At 44.9% G+C, this 19,529-nt stretch overlaps 1 protein-coding gene across 3 annotated transcripts in view; it reads left to right on the forward strand.

Moving 5' to 3' along the window:
• The window catches only part of MTM1 (myotubularin 1), a 98,090-nt gene that overhangs the window by 43,266 nt on the left and 35,295 nt on the right, over positions 1-19,529 (forward strand). For all 3 annotated transcript variants that reach the window (XM_045473047.1, XM_045473049.1, XM_045473048.1), the window contains one exon: positions 2,639-2,740. In XM_045473047.1, the coding sequence (XP_045329003.1) occupies positions 2,639-2,740 (102 nt within the window). The remainder of the gene's footprint in view (positions 1-2,638; positions 2,741-19,529) is intronic.

Below are 19,529 nucleotides of genomic sequence, written 5' to 3' on the forward strand. Positions count from 1 at the left end.
CCTATTTGTTGCCTTATCAGTAGGAAGAATTTTGTATTTAAACGTTAGTCCCCCCAAAATTAATAAGACAGAGCACATTTCCCCCTTTGACTGCTTATTATAAAAACACAGAGCTTAGGAACAACTCCACCAAGCATGACTTGCAAATGTTACACACATGTTTCTCAGTATTAGCATTCAGCCCAAAGATGATGGCCTAGAACACTTGTGGCTCAGCCTCTTAATTCCGTTCTCTCCCTGGGAATGGCGATATCTCAAGAGTCCAATCCCATGTTCATAGAACAGACCTGAAGGTGATAGAAAGGGACCCTGCTGGGTCCAAGGCGGATGCTTCTGTCTCTCGGAGGTCAGCTCCAGCTGGCATCAAGAAGCATCGTGCAGCTGTTACTCTACTGACACGGGTAGTTCTGAGCCCCCCAAATTTGGTCCTATCGGCTCTGCACGTGGGGATTTTGGCTTGCCAGTAGCGTCTTTCACCCTGGGGATGCAAGTCCCAGTGGGTGTCATCTAGCAGCAGAGGAGAACGTAGCTCTGAATATGCGAATTTTTAGCCAGGTGCCACAGGAGCCCCTGTTGACACCTTGGAGCCTTAAGGAAAAAAAAAAAAAAAAAAAAAGAGCAAGCCAAATCTTACCATCACAGAACCTCCTCTCTTCTTCCATGCCACACCCCCGTTTACTCGCTTTAAAGACAGCCTGGTATTTCGAGGTCAGCAGTGATGGGTGTTGTTTCTATAGAAATGCGTTATAGAAATGATGTGTCCGTAAATCAGCCCCTCGGTGTTGGTGCAATGGGGGGATGTTCACTTGGACTCACTTACTACAGCGAGGCTTGGTGGATCATCACAGGACCCACTTGTCAAACAGGCCGAGGGTCTGACCGTCCAGTTCTTCTGCCACAAGGTTCTTTGTCAGGTGCCTCTTCCCTGACAAGTCAGGCTCTCAGGAGACCAGGTGGAACTTACCACTTAGGATCGGCTCATATTTCTCTTGCAGATTTGGTGAGCTGCTGCCTGTGAGTCATTTGCCTTTTCCGTTTCAATTTTCTTGTTGGCAAGATGAGGTAGTAATTCTTTCTGTCCTTTAATTACATCTGAATCAGATGGCAACAAGAAGTTGCTTGAATCACTTGTGCTTTGGCACAGTGCAAGTAGTTGTTTGAATCACTGATAGATCAAAATAAATGGTTATCCAGAAATGGTCTAATTTCTGGCCAAGTAGTGAAGAGCAGTGAGATTCTGGCGTTATCATCTGACCCCGGGCTGTTAGGAGGGAAGTTCTGTGCGGGTCTTTCAGCCTCGTGGATCCTTGGCGATCCAGGGCTGTGCTCATGGCTCGGTTGCAGACCCTTTCAAACCATGTCATCCCAGTGAGATGATTATTCCCTTTTATTTGACTACTTCTTCGCATCACGAGCCAGCAACTAATAACCCAGTTTTCTTGGAATATGTTGTGAATCGGTTTTTGGATTTTATTCAGTTATGTGCTTTTAAAAACAAAAGCACAGAATCCTGTAGCTGGCAAGGCCCGGCAGATGCCATCTGTGTACAGAGTGAGCAATCTTGGGTCACTCATCAGAGGTCTTAGGGTCCAGTTCTTTATACCGCCTCTGCTGCCAGTGGCATTCTGGGATGTCTTTTATATGGCAAGGAGCTTGCTAGTCCTTCATGCCAAAGACTTACGAAGCTTTAAATGTGCTCCTGAGATAATAAATGAAAAAGCACTTTGAAACAAATATAAAGATGGTGATGTCCAAGACGAAGTACCCCAGGGTCCAGCACAGGGCTCGTTTTTTTTGTAGCTGAAAGCACAGTGCAGAATGTGCCGGTTTTAGTGCTCAGCCATCACTTGGCCACAGCACCATGATCAACTTAAGAGACAGCCTAAAACCCCTCACTTCAAAGAGAAGACAGAATGTTCTATAAAAACAACTTGATATATAAGGGAGCACTTTTGGTTTGGGTTTGGTTTAAAAGAAGGTTTTCTTATCAAAGAGCTACATATTAGAAGCTGTTTTTACAATCCAGGTTTGAGCATTGATTTTTAGTTCCTGGAAGCATAGGGGTCCTTCACTGTGGTTTATCTGGAACTCTGTGCAAGTCAACTCGATAGGAAGAATACGTCCCATTGCTTTGCATGAGCGCTTACTGTGCCAAGCATTTCCTGAACTGTTAGACTTGAAAGTAGCAGGAAGCAGAGGGAGAGAGCTTCCGTGTTTTCCTGACATGTTTGACAATTTTGAGATTACATGTGATAGCAGGTACACATTTGAAAAGTTCTATGAATAAAACACTCTTTTATGATGAAAATACCGCAGCAGCCAGTTGGAGCAGATAGACACCGTAGAGGGTGTGCAAGGCAGGGTGTGATATTTCTCGTTACAAAATGATTGTAGCTCTGTCTTCTTTTTAGCACTAGTTGCTTTGTTTTTACATTCGTGACTACGATGGGGAGTGTTTTGAGGTGTTCTTAAACTGGATATTTCAAAATACCACACAAAGCAAAGTGATTTTCTTAGTAATCTCGATTAATTGTCCTTTCAGGTAAGTGAATCTTCCACTCCTTTAGTTGAATAGATTTTTTGCTAAGGAATGTCACTTTATTTGAAGACTGAACTGTCGAATCTGTCTGCCCCCTAGGACATGAGGAACCTGAGGTTTGCGCTGAAACAGGAAGGCCACAGCAGAAGGGATATGTTTGACATTCTCACGAGATACGCCTTTCCCCTGGCACACAGTCTGGTAAATTCCAGGGTTCTCCCCAGCACTGGGGGGCCGTTGGGAGTCTACTCTTTCATCTTACGCTCTGTGCTGTACTTCCCGGCGTGATACATATGCCAGGACGTTTATTAAAGATGATTGAATTGTTCCGGGGGTGGGGAGGGGGCAGGCCTCTCCTCCGCTAGTCCATGTGGGATGGCTCACCCCAGGTGACTGAGCATCACCCTGGGCAGCCTGTGCTCTCCCCCCACCCAGGGCGCCCCCCCGCCTTGGCTCACCCTCTTTAAAAGGCATGAGGTAGCGAGGCAGACCGTCGGCACCTTCCTTTCTCCATTGTGCCTGGCTTGCACCTCTTCTCCCCTCTCCTGCCCTGCTCTAGTCTAAGCAAACTTGGAGGCAAACACCTGCTACGGGGATGGCAAGGAAGTAATTCTTATAAATATAAATATAAATATAAATATAAATATAAATATAAATATAAATAAGCGCCTTTGCTTTGAGTCTAGGATGAGTATGCCACTGCGTAGACAAGGGGATCAAGGAGATCATTTGATTTTTGTTTTCTTTTTAATAATTGTTTATTTTTGAGAGACAGAGAGAGAGAAACAGCATGAGCAGGGAAGGGGCAGAGAGATAGAGAGAGAGAGAGAGAGAGAGAGAGACAGAATCTGAAGCAGGCTCCATCCAAGCTCCGAGCCATCAGCACAGAGCCCGACGTGGGGCCCGAACCCACGAATCGTGAGATTATGACCTGAGCTGGAGTTGGACGTTCAACTGACTGAGCCACCCAGGTGCCCCTGAAGGAGATCATTTGTAATGTAGCCCTTCTCCCTAAGGCCGTCTTTTAGGGCTTTTTGGCAATAGAGGCCTGAGGTTTGTTTGTTTGTTTGTTTTTCTAGTGAGACAAGGTTCCTCTCTTCCCAGATTTCATCGACAGTTGTTTTGGCCGAAGGAAATTCATGGTTGATGGAAGGGACAATTATACAAAGACTGGAGGTCTAGAAAGATATGAAGAACTCATGAGTCATGTGTTGATTACAGATTCACATGTAATGCTTTAAACAAATGTAATGATACAGAGTTGAACACGTTTTCAGCCTTTTCTCAGTTTTTGATTAAATGTGGGTTTGAAAACCTATTTAAGAACTAAACAATTTCCTTAACTATTAGGACTAATAGAGTTTTATGGGAACACATCTTTGGAATATGAACGTGTGAATGTAAGTCTAATCCACGAAAATGCAGTTAGGGGGTGTGTTCTGTCTTAGGCTTTGCATATCTGGCCCGAAATAATCAGAAATTTGCTCCTATAAGTCCATCTCTCTGGCATCTTTTGTCTCTTTTAGGGTTTACTCTCCTAAAAAGTCAGTTCTTACACCAACTTTCTCCTAAACTACTGTCCCATCTCTCTCCTCCATCCAAAGTTCTGGAAAGAATAGTCTGTTCTCCTCTCCAGTTTATTCATTCCTCCAGCCCATTTCAGTATCTACCTTTAAAAAAAATTTTTTTTAATGTTTATTTATTTTTGACACAGAGAGAGAGAGAGAGAGAGAGCGAGAGCATGAGTGGGGGAGGGGCAGAGAGAGAGAGGGAGACACAGAATCCAAAGCAGGCTCCAGGCTCTGAGCTGTCAGCACAGAGCCCGACGCGGGGCTCGAACTCACAGACCGTGAGATCATGACCTGAGCCGAAGTCGGGCGCTCGGCCGACTGAGCCACCCAGGCGCCCCCAGTATCTACCTTTATTGCAGGTACCTTTTTGGAACTCAAGCTCTTACTGGCCAAATCTAGTGGCTCACTTCAGTCTTTATTCTGTTTGATCTTCCCTCAGAATTCACCAGTTTTGAGCACCCGTTCTAGCAAGTCCTGGTTTCTGTGCTATTCTGCCAACTTGACTGCCCTTCCCAGTCTCCACTGCCTCTCTCTTTTCCTTGGTGGACCATCTCGGTGCTGGTCTGCTCTCAGACACCTTCTCCTGTTACGCACTTTGCCTTGATGGTTTTGTTTCGTCCCATAGTGTAGGCTGCCACTGCTGTATTGGTGATTTCAAAATCTAGCCCTGACGCTGGCCTCCAGTGAATCTAACAAGCCTAATTCTCAAACATCTTCCTGTGGAAGTCCATGAGAATCACAAGCTTGTTGTCTCTCCTGACCTTTTTGCAGCTCACCAGGCCTGTTCTTCAGCCTACATGTCCCTCAATCGGGAGGATCCTCACTTGGGAGGATCCTCACTTGCTCAAGTTCGAGAGTTTGTAGTCAGCTGTCTTATTCCCTTGCTGCCTTGCCACCCATAGCTACATCCATTCCAAATCTTAGAGGTTCTACTTACTAGTAACTCTCACATATTTCTTCCCATTTCTGCTTGTGCTTCCTCTTTTAAGCCATGCTTCCTAACTGGCTTCTGTTCTTTCACTTTCTCTCCTTCCAATTTACTCTTCACGGTGCTGCCACTTGTTTTTAGTGGAACTACAATCATGTCAGTGCGTCCCACTCTCCACACACACGCACACACAAAATGCTCAGTGACTTCCCGTGGCTTATACCCTGCGCTCCGCCGTGTGCTCCTCTGGTATACGTGGAGCTTTCGCAGCGTGGAGTCTTTGGTTTTTCTGTCCCCTTTACCAGCAGGCTTCCTGTCTCTTTAAAGCCCATCCTCCACCACCTCGCTCAGCCCTAAGTCCTTTTACATACTGTGTGCATCCCTCACCGCCCCCTGTAGGGTTGGTCTGGCCTCTCACTTGTTAGACTTTGCAGGTCCCTCCATTAAAGCACTTACCTCAGTCTGCCTTACGTAATAATTATGTAGTAATTGCCTACCTCCTGCTCTACTATGGGCTTATCAAGGCGGGGACCAACCTTTATTTTTCTCACCTCAGCATAATGACTTCTGCATGGGAGTTGTATAATGATGGCTTTTTTATTGAATTCAGGGCTAGTAGAAAGTGAAGGAAAAATCCATTTTATGGAAATGAACGGGATGCATTTCTGGACGTTGTGGATGGAGCTCAGGCGCCTAGGATCGCAAGTTGCTGCCACTGGAGCAATCCCCAGAGGGGTTGATTCCTCAGGTCTGTGGTACTTCACCGTAGCTCTTGTACCTGTGCTAGAAATCACTACGTCTTCTTTGGGAAGTCAGTAAAGTGACAAACTTGAGAAAAAATGTGAGCCTGATTGCTTATACAGAGTTTTAGGAAATTACATTCTCTAAGTTTTAACCACTAAAAGTCAGCTTTAAAAAAAAAAGTTAAACTAGTCATCAAATCAATACAAGACAAGATACAGCTAAAAACTGATCAGCTATTAGCATGGCTTTTGGAATATCCATTCCTCCTCTGCAAGTTGACATGTACAGCCGCCTCATGACTTCATTTCAGGGCACTGTGTTGGGTGGCGTCAGGGAGCAGAGGGCGCAAATGAGGAGTGGTTGCTACCTCGTACTATTCACAGATGTGACACAAGAGATAGGACACACGTGTGTGGCCCCGATACGGAACTGTTCCATATCCCCCAACTTTTTTGAATCTGGAAAAGTGGCCCGAGCAAGGAGACAGAAGCCAGTTGGTAGGGATCTAAAGAAAGAGTTGGTGGTGTTTAAAAAACAAAGGGGTATCAGCTGGGTTGAGGGAAGAAGTGTTTCACTTAGAACCTGAGAAAGGTGAATGAATATATTTGGGTGCAGGGGAGAGGAGCCTTGCCTCTTTTCAAGGCAAGAGAGAGAAGGGATCTTTCTGGAGCAGGATCCCTGGGGAAGGCTGAGGGGGACGGGGTGAAGCCCAGTTGGTGGGGCAGTTTGGGAAAGGAGAAGGGACAAATTCCTCTGAGACAGGAGGGAAAGAAAAGTTTGCACACTGCCACAGTGGGGAATGTGAGAGTGTGCCAGAAAGGGATTTCCTGGAAGCCCTAATCTAAGCCTGATTGCATTAAACAATACAAAGGGCCCTGCTTGAAAAATATCACTTTGTTAACATTGTTGAAACGGTAAATCAGCTGCAGATTATCTCAGTGAATTTTTTTTTATTGTAAGCATTTGAGGCCACAAGTAATCTTGCTGTTGTATCCATGAAATGGTGTATGGAGGCCAGGAGACCTAGATTCGAAATCCAGCCATGGGGTGAACAGTGTACCAGGGGGCTTTTTGCTTTCCGACCACCCCTTTGGCTCTGTCTTGCCTCCTTCCTCAGTAGTATTTTCACCATGCAGTGTGTTCATGTTAGGACTTAAACTTTGTTTTTTTATTTGTTTCAAATTTTTATTTAAATTCTAGTTAGTTAACATATAGTGTAATATTGGTTTCAGGTGTAGAATTTAGTCATTCATCACTTACATACAACACCCAGTGCTGCTGATAACAAGTGCCCTCCTTAATGCCCATCCCCTGCCCCCCTCCCTCTATCAACTCTATCGTTAAGAGTCTCTTGTGGTTTGTTTCCCTCTCTCTTTTTTGCTCCTTCCCCTATGTTCGTCTGTTTTGTTTCTTAAATTCCACACATGAGTGAAATCATATGGTGTTTGTCTTTCTCTGACTTATTTCACTTAGCAGAATACACTCTAGCTCCATCCACATCATTGCAAATGGCAAGATTTCATTCTTTTTGGTGGCTGAGTAGTATTCCATTGTGTGTGTGTGTCTGTGTCTGTACATATACATACATACACCACATCTTCTTTATCCATTCATCAGTCGGTGGACATTTGGGCTCTTTCCATACTTTGGCTATTGTTGATAGCGCTGTTATAGACATCGGGTGCATGTGTCCCTTCGAATCTGTATGTTTATATCCTTTCTATCCTTCCTAGCAGTGCAATTGCTGGGTTGTAGGGTAGTTCTGTTTTTAAGTTTTTTTTTTTTTTAATTTTTTTTTTCAACGTTTATTTATTTTGGGGACAGAGAGAGACAGAGCATGAACGGGGGAGGGGCAGAGAGAGAGGGAGACACAGAATCGGAAACACGCTCCAGGCTCTGAGCCATCAGCCCAGAGCCCGACGCGGGGCTCGAACTCACGGACCGCGAGATTGTGACCTGGCTGAAGTCGGACGCTTAACCGACTGCGCCACCCAGGCACCCCTGTTTTTAAGTTTTTAAGGGAACCTCCATACTGTTTTCCAGGGTGGCTACACCAGTTTGCATTCCCACCAACAGTGTAACTGAGTTCCCCTTTCTCCACATCCTCGCCAACACCTGTTGTTGCTACCTAAACTATGAATTGAACTTGAGCAGTTTAGCCACCCACAGTCGACCCCAACCCATTAATTCGATTGTTTCTATATTATGTCAATCCATTAAGACTTGAACATTGTTCTTGTAGCATTTTCCACTTCAGCCAAAGTGTTTATTTTCTTGCTTTATTTTTGTTTTGCCTGACAAACGCTAGAAATTATATTTTTACAAACTGCATTGTAAATGCTACTTCTAGGTAAATGATATATTTTTATAAGAAACGTGACCACACTTCTGACTTAACTTTTTGAAGCCAGGAACAAAAATTGTACATATGAACAGAGCCTGATAGCACTACAGAATAGAGTACGTAATCATTGGGGTGATTTGCTCCATGCCGAAATTCTTCTTTCATTGATTTCCTTTATTGTTTGCTCATTTGTTACTCCGTTGGGATAACCAGACAGAATATAAATTTTAGATGAGTGTTTAACTGTTAATCCCAACGTACCATTGAGTCATGAACTCAATTTATTAGTTTCCAACTAGCATTTTTAAATTGAGTAGAAGAGAAAATGTTAACAGCACAGTACCTAATACAGGTACGTATGGTTTGGTCAAATGTTTGTTTCAGAGGTGTGTGTGTGTGTACAGGGTCAGGGAGAGTGTAACGTGTATGGTTTTCTGTTTATCATCATCTAGAAAGCTTGAAAAACAGTCTTTGAGGTAATGGCAGAATATGTAGAATAAAATGCTCTTTAACTTAATTTAGGCATTAATAAAGTCACTTCCATCTGTTTTTACCACTGTAGGCTGTACTGTCTTGAATTTTGTTGCAGTGAATGGCTTGAGTTTTGACAAAAATCCTGGGGTGTAGACTCACATAGGGAAGTGGAGAGCTGGAAGGAGTAGAGCCTGGGACCCGGTCGCCAGGTTCATGGCAGCCGCTGATGAGGGAGAGGCAGACAGAGGACTTGTTTACAGAGCCCTTCTGGTGTGGGGTCACGAGTACATGCCATGCCGTCCAGCGGCCCGCGTCTGAATCTGGCTCAGTCGCATACCTGCTTGGCAACTTTGGAAGCCACGTAATATTTATGTGCTTCAGTGTTCTCATCTGTAATGAGGATAATAACAGTCTCCACCCCATAGAGTTTTTATGAGGATTAAATGTAAACTGTTTACAACAGTGCCTGGCACGCAATAAGTGCCCTTTTGGTGTCAGCTGTGCAGTCGTGCGCCATTTTCCCAGCAGGTGCAAAGAAGGATGATTACCCCAACACACTTTTGTTCCCCAGAACATTAATAAAGTAATTGTGATAATATGTGAGACACTTTAAGTCCCTTAAAACAAAGATGCCATATAGATAAGGTTACTGTTCTTAACAAACCACTGGTTGTACTTTGATAAAGGATTAATTGAAAGTGTTAAATTTCAGTGTGTCAAATCCAAAAAGCATCTTGAAATGTGAATGAGGGGCGGCAGTGATACTCTTCAGAAATGGTTTTCCGGTGTTGCTTTCTTTCCATCTTTTGACCCCACGTAGGCCTCCTGCTTTCCAGGTGGCACAGCTCACCCGGATGTGTGTCCCTGTGCTTTGTACTTTTCTGTGCCGTTCTAGATGAAGCTCTCGAACACTGCACGGTTTCTTGCCTCTTGTTGCTCTGTGAGCTCATCAGCACCCAGGTAGTTTCAAAGGTTGGCAGTGTCTCGTTTGTTTTCGTACACTTGACCTTCCTGTGGGCAGTAGGAATAGGCACAGGAGAGGAGACTCTGGCTCTGCTTTTGAGAGAAACAGCTGGGTCTCAAAGCCTTTTCCATGGATACTAGCAGCCTTCCGGGGACCGATGGCGTGGCGCCTGCTACGGTGAGCAGCATAGGAGGACAGAGTGTTAAAAATGGCTGCACCTTTAGGACAGGGCCTGTCTGCATTTGCAGGTGTCTGGGACTCCTGCCTTTGCTTCTGAGTCTTTGGCACTCTCTTCCTTTTGGCTAGCTTTGGTGAGCCACATCGAATCTGGTATCTGGCTGAAGCACTGTGCCGGTTCTACCTTGTGTCCTCTCTGGCTCAAGTCCAGTTGTACTTGCTTATAAAAATGACGACGTACACATTGTGGGGGTGCACATCTGTTCTGATGACTTGAATGAGAGGTGTAAATGGTCCTGTGGATAGGCTATTAAAAACAAGGGTGCTTTTCCCTGGGCCTTTGTTTTCCAGTCCAGAATTGGGGAAATTTTTATAAATTGCTTTGAGATTTTAAAAATTTCAGACTGAAATTTAGTGGACTCTTACTTCCCAGGCTGACCACAGGATAAAAGCACACAGCTCATTTTCAGAAGGCAATTGAAATGAGAAGCAGTACTGTGTGTAGACACACACACACGCACGCACGCACGCACACCCCTACACACCTACCTCTACCTGTCTTTCAGCCTAGATGTGGCTTTAGGACTGAAGAATGTCTTAGTTCTCAAGTTTCTTTGTGCCCAGGACTCTTTTTTCTTTCTTGGATAAGCAGTAAATGTGTGCCAATTGAGGGTCTCCTCGTGCCTCCTGCCGCCTCCAAGACTTGGCCTTGGTCTCTGTCAGTCTCTCTCTTCTCCCTGCTCTCCATCTCCTGGAACCGTGCTCCCAGCTGGGCTGTCCCCACAGTGCCACCCCCATTCAGAAGTCTAGTGTTCACTGCCTGCCTGCACGTCCTTGGCAGCCGCTCACTTCACAGCTCACCTGACTTCTCGCCCTCCTACTGCAGGGAACCTGTGCTTTTGAACGCGACTCAAGACCCTGTAAGTTCTCAAGCCACTGCTCCTTTCAGAGGTTTGTTTGTTTGTTTGTTTGTTTGTTTTTTAACTACTGAGTAGCTATAAGAAAATGTTTGTAAAACATATGTAAAGTATAAAGAAGTATGTGATCTGGAACATCCATCTGTCTCCCAGGATATCATGTCTTTGACTTCATTCACCACGGCTCTCTGCAGCCCGGCCTGGTCTGCTGGCTTCTGATTTGCTGGCTCGAGGTGCCTAGTTTCCCAGGCTGTTTTGTGATTTTTGCCGGTGAGCTCCTATTCCTTGGACCTTTATGGGAATCCTCTGAGGCCAGGATTGAAGGCAGTTTGGCATTTCCTTCCGCCAGGCATCTTAGGGCACCACAAATGGGGGATGGTTACAGATTAGATTCTCTGCCTGATGTCTTCTGGGCCATCCGACTTTTATGAGTTTGGGCTACGAATTGGTTAAATTTGCTGCCGTGTGGCTGCAAATTCCTGGTGGGGGACAGCAGTAGAGATTTTTTTCTCCCTTAATTAACACCAATAATCTAGACAGGTAAGTTCCTTGGAGTCTCAGGGGGCCAGTTCCTATTTGTGCTTAACCCTGAGGTTGTAGCACTTGGGAGGCCAGCCTGTACAGGAGCTCATTTCCAGTTTGATGCCCATCCTAGCATCTGGGTGGGCCTGGGGCTTTATGTCCTCATGTCCTATCTCTTGGACCCCAAGAGGCCATGGAAACCAATTCCGTGAGTACCCTGAGGTAAAAGCCCGTGCTTTCCTCTTGGTCTCTGAGTTCCTGTTTGTGGCTAGTTTTTAGCCTCTGCGTATTTATTCCTCCCCAGCCAGCTCATCGGAGCATTTTTAGAAAGGTTTCTGTTTTATCCAGCATCGTTAGATGTTCTCAGCAGAAGGCTCACTTAGGGCATCTGTACCATCACACTTCCAGATACCTCTCCGTGTGGCTTCTGAGATCTGAAGGGCCTGGTCCTCTGCCTCTTTAGCTTCTTTTCAGCTTCCTTGGCTTCCTTGCGCTAAGTGTGGGTTTTCTAGAAAAATCCATCCTTCCCCTCCTCCTCGCTCTATGCCATCCCCTCATCAGTCTCTCTTCCCCTCATGTCTTCCAGCACTGCTGTCTGGGCATGACTTGCACATCCAAAGCTTCATGTTTCCCTTTCGCGGCTCCATAACTTCAACTGACACCTAAACATTTGTCTAAAATTAATCTCTCCTCTTTCCCTTAAACCTACTCATTTGTGCTCCCAGTTTCTTGTGCTGTCTTCCCCTCCTCCAAAATCCAGGCCACTCGAAGATTTCCCTTTTCCTGAACATCTACCGAAGCCAGTCTGACTTGGTTCAGGTTTTCATCTCCTCTTTTCTCAACTGCCGAGATGGTACTTAAACTAGTTGCCATGCTTCCTCTTTGTCTCCGATCTGGTCCAGCCCTGCACGTGCTGTCTGTCGCTTCCCTCTCCCCCGGACACGACTCACATTCCCCTGCCCCTAAAACTTCGCCAGTCCCTCCCTCTCAGTCAGTGTCAGTGCAAACTTCTATCTCCCTCATTTTGTGTGTGGCCTCACCTTTCAACTGTCCCCACTTTTTTCTACCCCCTCCTATGCTCTGGTGTTTGCTGATGGCCTCATATTCTCGGAGTTTGGGTCCCATTTGGGCCTTTTTGTCACATCATTGTTATTACCATGTCCAAAGTCATCTTACCCTTCCAGGCCCCTCTCTCCAGAAGTAACCTAGGCATTCTCTGGAGCCCCAGGTGCTTTATCTGTACCTCTCATGGCACTTAACTGCTCTCCTCTTTACACGATTGATAGTTGTGCCTCCTTGTCACTCTCCTTTGGAGGATTTCTAACCCCTTACAGACAGTACCTGGGTCTTACTCATCTTTTTGTATACTTAATACCTTGTTCATAGTAGGCCCTTGGTAAATGTTTGTTGAATTAATATACTAAGGTCAGTAGAGTGAATAAATTAAGAACCAGCAGCAACCAAGTCATCAATAAGAATATTCTGTTGAGAAAGGGCATTTATTCAACAAGTACTACTTTAAAATTTTGAAAATAGGCCATATATGACTGTAGTTGAAAATTCAGCAGTATAAAAGGTATTGTTGTGGACCAAATGTGTGTGTCCTTCCCAAATCATACTTTGTTTTTTTTTGTTTTTTTGTTTTTTGTTTTTTTTTTTAATTTTTTTTTTTCAACGTTTATTCATTTTTGGGACAGAGAGAGACAGAGGATGAACGGGGGAGGGGCAGAGAGAGAGGGAGACACAGAATCGGAAACAGGCTCCAGGCTCTGAGCCATCAGCCCAGAGCCTGATGCGGGGCTCGAACTCACGGACCACGAGATCGTGACCTGGCTGAAGTCGGACGCCTAACCGACTGCGCCACCCAGGCGCCCCCCAAATCATACTTTGAAGCCCTAATCCCCCAGTGTGATGGATGATATTTGGAGGTTGGGCTTTTGAGAGGTGTAGGTTTAGATGAGGTCCTGGAGGTGGAGCCCCATGATGGGATTAGTGACCTTGGAGGAAAAGCGATGGACCAGAGCTTGTTGGCTGCCCTCTGTAGACCAGGAAGTGGGTCTCACCAGAACCCGACCATGCTGGCTCCTTGACTTTATGCTTCACAGCCTCCAGAACTGTGAGAAATAAATGTTCACTGTTTTAGGCCCCCAGTCTGTGGTAACTTGTTATGCTAGCCAGAGCTAACTAAGACAGGCATGTAGTAAAAATCTCTCCCTCCCAGCACTGTTCACCCATCTCTTTCCCCTCCTCACAGACACCCAGGGTTGTCACTCTGTTAATGTCCACCCAGTGATGGTTTAGGCCTGTTCATGCAACTTGTTAGTTGTATTCTTTCCCCCTTTGACCCTAGCAATAGTATGCTATATGTGCCCTTCCATACCTTGATTTTAAACTTACCAGTACATATCACCTAATAATGGACTTCTTCATCCTATTTATGGCCATATAGTACTCTGTTGACCGTACCATACTTTATTCAGTCCTCTATTGATGGGCGTTGAGATCATTGCCAATCATTTGCTGTTACACAAACTGTGGTCGGTAACCTTGCACATACATCATTTTGTATGTGTTCATGTATGTTTTAGGATACATTCTTGGAGTAGAATTACTGCTATTACCAAATTCCCTTCGAGGAAGATGTACTGGCATTCCCTCCCGTGTGCACTGTGTCTGCCTGTTTCCAGACATCCCCTCCAACACTGTTAGTTTCCTAAAGCTCCTGCAACACACGGCCGCAAACTTGTGGCCTATGAAAACACAAGTCTTACAGTCCTAGAGGTCAGAGGTCGAAAATGAGTCTCCCTGGGTTAAAATTGTGGTGTGTGGGGCTTGTGTTCCTCCTGGAGGCTCTCGGGAAGAGTCCATTCCTTGCATTTTCCGGCTTCTAGAGGTGCCTGCATCCCTTGGCTCATGGCCCCTTGCTCCCTTTACAGAGCTAATAGCAGTGGTCAAGTCCTTTGAATTATTCTGACTTTATTCCATCATCACTCTCCTTCTCTGATTCCAACTCTTCTAACTCCTTCCACATCGCAGGACCCTTATGATGATATTGGCACTCCGGGGAAATCCAGGGTACCCTTCCTATCTTAAAAGGCGATTAGAAATCTGAATTCCATCAGCAACCTAATTCCTCTTTGCCATGTATGGTAACATGACACGGGTCACAGGGATTAGGACATGGACATCTTTGTGGGGTCATTCCGCCAACTGTACCAATCCCAGTATGCTTTCTGTCTTTTTCAATCTCTGCTAATCTAATAGGTGAAAATGTGGATTCATAGTTTTATTTTGTATTTATCCTATCCTATTTGACTAAAATTGAATATCTTTTGGTTTGAGCTATTTGCCTTTCTATTTGTTCTCTGTGACTTCTGCCTATATTTCTTTTGGAATTTTGGTCTTTTTCTTGTTGAAGGAGTTCTTTATGTACTAGCTATGCTCGTAATACAAGTTGCAGTTATTTTCCCCATATGTATGTCTTTTGACTTAGGGTGGCTTTTGCTATGGGGATTTTTTTTTTTAATCTTTATTTGTGAGTGTTCATCATTTTTTTTTCTTTTTGGGGATGGGGATCCCTAAGACAGCCCTAAGTTTGATGATTCATCAGGAGAGTTCACAAGACTTTATTAACAGATAGTCGTACTCACAAGTGTGATTTATTACAGCAAAAGGGTACAGAGGAAAAGCAGCAAAAGGGAAAGGTGTATGGGGTAGAAGTCATGGTAGAAACTCTGCACGAGCTTCCAGAGTTTTCTCCCCATGGAGTCACACAGGAAGCACTTAATTCCTACAGCACCAAGTTGAGACCACGCATGGGAAATGTTATCAACTGCGGAAGCTCGGCACCTAGAGTTTTGATCAGAGGCCGGTCATGTAGCCCCTTTGCCTAACATGTACCAAAACCCCAGCCTCTCAGAAGGAAAGCAGGCGCTCAGCATAAATCACGTGTATACAGTTTGGGCACCGCCAACCACTCTTAGCGGTTAGGGAGCAATGGGAACCCTCCCGAGAGCCAGGTTCCCAGAGTCCGGCTGAGGGCCAGTCTTGCGAGTGGACCTGGGTAATGAGAGCAGCCAGGGTCGCTAGGATAATTCTTGTCTGCATGGTTTTCTTTTATAACTTCTGGGTTTTGTATCCCTGTTAGGGAGGTTTTCTCTACTCAGAGTTCTAGAAGAATTCTCCCTAGAATATTATTTTAATACTTTCGTTTCTTTTTAAAACTTAAATATTCCATCAATTTGGAATTTTTTCGGGGTGACCGTGTCCGTGTAAGATCTGGATCCCAATCTTTCTTCCACTGTTGTCACCACACCATTGGTTATCTGATCTGCTCCTTTGAAACACCACCTTTACCACACACTTCGTTCCGCTTGGTGTTTGATTTCTGAATGTTTCCTTTCTTGCATCAGTCACTCTTCATGTACCAGTAACATTCTTTTTAACTATTGAGGCTTCATAAGATGAAAGGTCTGGTAGAGCAGGCTTCTTCTTGTTTCTCCTGTTTTTTCATCCCTTTCCTCCCTGTTTGTGCTGTCCAGGCATTTCCGGAACGCCTGTGTTGTGGCTAGGTGCGGGGAGCTGGGGCTCATGCCGACCCCCTGGCCCCTGGGAGAGCAAACAGACACATACGATATAGATGCATGTGCACAGGACATCAGGGGAGCGGCAAGTAAGGGGCTTGTTGTCGAGGAAGGCTTCCTAGAGGAGGTGAATCCTGGAAGACGAGTAGGAGTGTTAGCCAGGCAGAAACAGCCAAGGGCAGGAACAGTGTGTGCAAATGTGAAGAGACTGGATACAGACTGGACCCACACGTGGGCTGGTGTCTATGTGGGAATAGTGGTGACAGATGGTGTTGGAGGGGAGGCTGGGCCCCAAAGTTCACAGAGCCTAACCTGCCCCACCAAGAGGTTCCACTTTCTATCTGAAGGGGAAGGGAGCCATTCAAGGGGTTGAAGCAGTAAAGTGACATTAAATTTCGATTTCAGAAGATTGCTTGGGCTGCAGCATACAGACTGCATGGAGAGGGGCAGGAGTTTAATTCTGGGGATGTTCATTAGTCACCTGGGTACATGATTGTGAGCCCTTCAAATGGGGCAAAGGAGAGGGGCAGGAGAGTGAGGATTTGAGGACGATGTAGAAGAACAGTAGAATTTGTTGATTGTGTGACTATAATTATGATGGGGGATGACATGATAAGGAAGAATCCAGCCTGGATAAACAGGTTGACATTGGTTGAGATGGGCAGTATTGGAGTGGGGAGGGAAGAGGCGGTGAGCCCCATTTCAGATATGTGGAATTGCAGGTGTCTGTAGGACAGCCAGACAGACATATCTAGGAGGCAGGTGGCCGCGTACCTGGAGCTGTGGCCCGGGGCAAGGTTTATTTGGCAGGCCCAGATGTGATCATTGGCATTTTCATAGATGTGGCCAAAATTGCCAGGAGAGACAGTTACAGTGAGAAGAGGTGCGACAGATGAACCCTGAGAAATGTCACCATAAGTGATTATGATTGTAGATAAGTAGGAAAGAATGCTCTTTTTCCAAATGGTTTCAAATGACATTTCAAATGTACTTACTGAGTCGTCTTCTCCTGAATAAATGACTGTGTATATTTATATATGAAGGTGATGGCAACCCAGAAATATTAAGCCACTTTCCCCAGGGAAGGTGGTGGAAAGAGGACGAGGAGAATTATTTATGCAGGAAGTATAAATGGCAGTTGATGTGCTAGCTGCTTTTGACCTATGAGACTTGTGTCAGATTTTTCGACTCAATTACCTTTGATGCACTTACCTGAAGATGTTACTTAGAATTACAAACGTTGCCAAGTGTCAGTACCTCCTGTGGTTCTTCCTTAAAAATTTTAGCTCCCCCCCCTTTAATGAAAGCATTTTTTCTTATATGAAGAGGTCTGTTTTTTAAGTGTAATCTAAAAGATGAAAATGACATGCATTTACATTGCTTACCCTTATGTGGTAGATGGAAGCTTTTAGAAAGGCGGGTATCTTCAATTTCAGAAATCAAGTTAGAACAAAAAAAAAAAAAATGCTTCCTTAAATTCCTGTTCCAACACTGCAAAATTCTATCTGGAAAGAGTTAACAGTCCCCTGACTTTTAATTTTTTTTTAACATTTATTTATTTTTGAGAAAGACAGAGCATGAGCAGGGGATGGGCAGAGAGAGACAGAATCTGAAGCAGGCTCCAAGCTTTGACCTATCAGCACAGAGCCCAACGTGGGGCTCAAACCCACAAACCGTGAGATCATGACCTGAGCTGAGGTCAGACGCTTAACTGACTGAGCCACCCAGGAGCCCCTGAACTTTTAATGCTAGATATTCAGAGTTATATTTTGTTTACTTCCTGAAAAGGGTCTGCTCGTTCTAAAACTTGTGTCTATCAATGACTGTGCCATTGCATGGTGGTAGCATCATTTGAAAGCACTGTTAAATCTCCATAGTTTATCGATTCATTCCCCTGCGTACTATGAAAATAGTTTTCTTCTGTAACTGTCTCCCTTTTGAATGATATTTAGTTTTTACAAATCTGATTCTGTGACATCCAGTTCCAAGACATACTGTGAAGAGTCCTTGAGGGAAGAGGCTCTCCGTGAGGGGCTCCATGAGATCTAGAACCCGAATTCGCAGACAGCTCTCCCACCTCAAAGAAGGAAACTTCTAAATCACTCAACATTGATAGAGTCTACTAAATAAATAAATAAGTCCAGTCTAGGTGTTTTAAGTGAGTTGATGCGTCTTCATGTAGTTGCCATTTAAAACCAATGGCTAATTAAGTGAAAGCCAAAACCTGTTGTCGTTTCAGATTTTTTCTCCCACGAGACACAACAGTGATAAATGTAGGAAAATTTAAATGACAAGTTACATTCTCTTTGTCAGAGCTGTTTTTATCCCTAGTGTGAAATCGGAGATTTTCATCTCAACTTTGTCCTTTTAACATTTTTCAAATGTTACATTGTGCTATTTTTAAACCTGGAAAAAAATGCACATGATTGCTTTTTTTTTTTTTTTTTTAAAGTCTCCATGCATGGGATCTCTTGACGAGTAGGAATCTGAATTGGTGAAATGCCAAAATACCAATAAAGAGCCAAATAAAGGAAGACCTGCTCATTTGAAACCAGGATAGGCACTTGACGGTGGCTGTTTTCTGGTGTCAGTTTCCTGATTCTGATACTGTACTCTAGCTGTCTATGCAGCATGTTCACATCGGGGAAGCTGAGTGAAGGCTGCACGGGACTTGACTGTACATCTTTGTCACTTCTTGTAAATCTGTAATTATTTCAAAATAACTTTTTTAAAAAAGGAGAGCAGCCGGCCAGATAGGTCATCTGCACAGAGGCCCGAGGCTGTGTTCCTAAATGTCATCTGTGTATTGCACGGGCCCCACCCACCCCACCCCCCACCCTCTGGCAACAGCCGAGTTGCCGGTTAGGTTCTGTGGGGCCAAGGCAGGGCCCAGGCACCCCCGCCCCTACCCTGAGGCAGAGCCAGGCTGAGGGACCAGGCCCCAGAAGAAAGCCACGGGGGTTAGGGTGGGGGCGCTTCCCTAAGCACCGATCGGATTTGGCGGTTTGGCGAACCCCTTGGCTCTGAGGCTTTGCTGAGCCCGCACTGACTCCTGGTTGCCTTGTCCTCGGGCGGGCCGTGAAAGGAGTGAAAGGAGATCGGTGCCGGGACCAGTTCAAGCGGCCGACTCGACTATTTCCCGCCTCACACACCCCTCCCCCTGAGCGATCCTCGCGAAGGAGGGTTCTCTCCATGGTGCTTGGGTCTCCCCAAGAGAGGGTCCCGATCGGGCCAAGGTTATCATTAGGAATGACTGGGAAATGGCAACCCCACTAATGAAGCATTAAAAGACTCGAAGTCTTGAAAAATGTGTTGTCTGTAAGAGAAAATAAATGTCAGCTAAAAACCTCAAGGTGTGTAGCCCATTAACTTTAGGTTTTAACAGTTTTCAGACAGAAGCCTTAATTAGGCTTGTCACAAGTCCCCACTCGTAGGGAATTCTGTGCTTTGTAATAATGCAGATGAAGGGTTTTGTTTCTGTCCTTTAATGCTTAGTAAGTTTTTTTGTATAATCCGCTTTTATGTTCCTCTGTTGAGAGCTTGTATTTTAACATTCTCACTTTGTTCTCTTATCTGGATCTTGAAGGAGAAAAAAAAAAGGGTAAAAAAATTAAAATATCTGGGACTTAAGTCCGGGTACATTCAACTTTCGAAAATATCCTCATGGATTCCTTTAGAATGCTTGCCTCAGTATGAGAGCCAAGTATGGACAACTTACTGTTTGCATCGTGTTCTTCTTTAAAAAGTAACAAGTCGTCCTTTATAA

Source organism: Leopardus geoffroyi, chromosome X (assembly GCF_018350155.1).
Source record: "Leopardus geoffroyi isolate Oge1 chromosome X, O.geoffroyi_Oge1_pat1.0, whole genome shotgun sequence".
Classification (NCBI taxonomy): Eukaryota; Metazoa; Chordata; class Mammalia; order Carnivora; family Felidae; genus Leopardus; species Leopardus geoffroyi.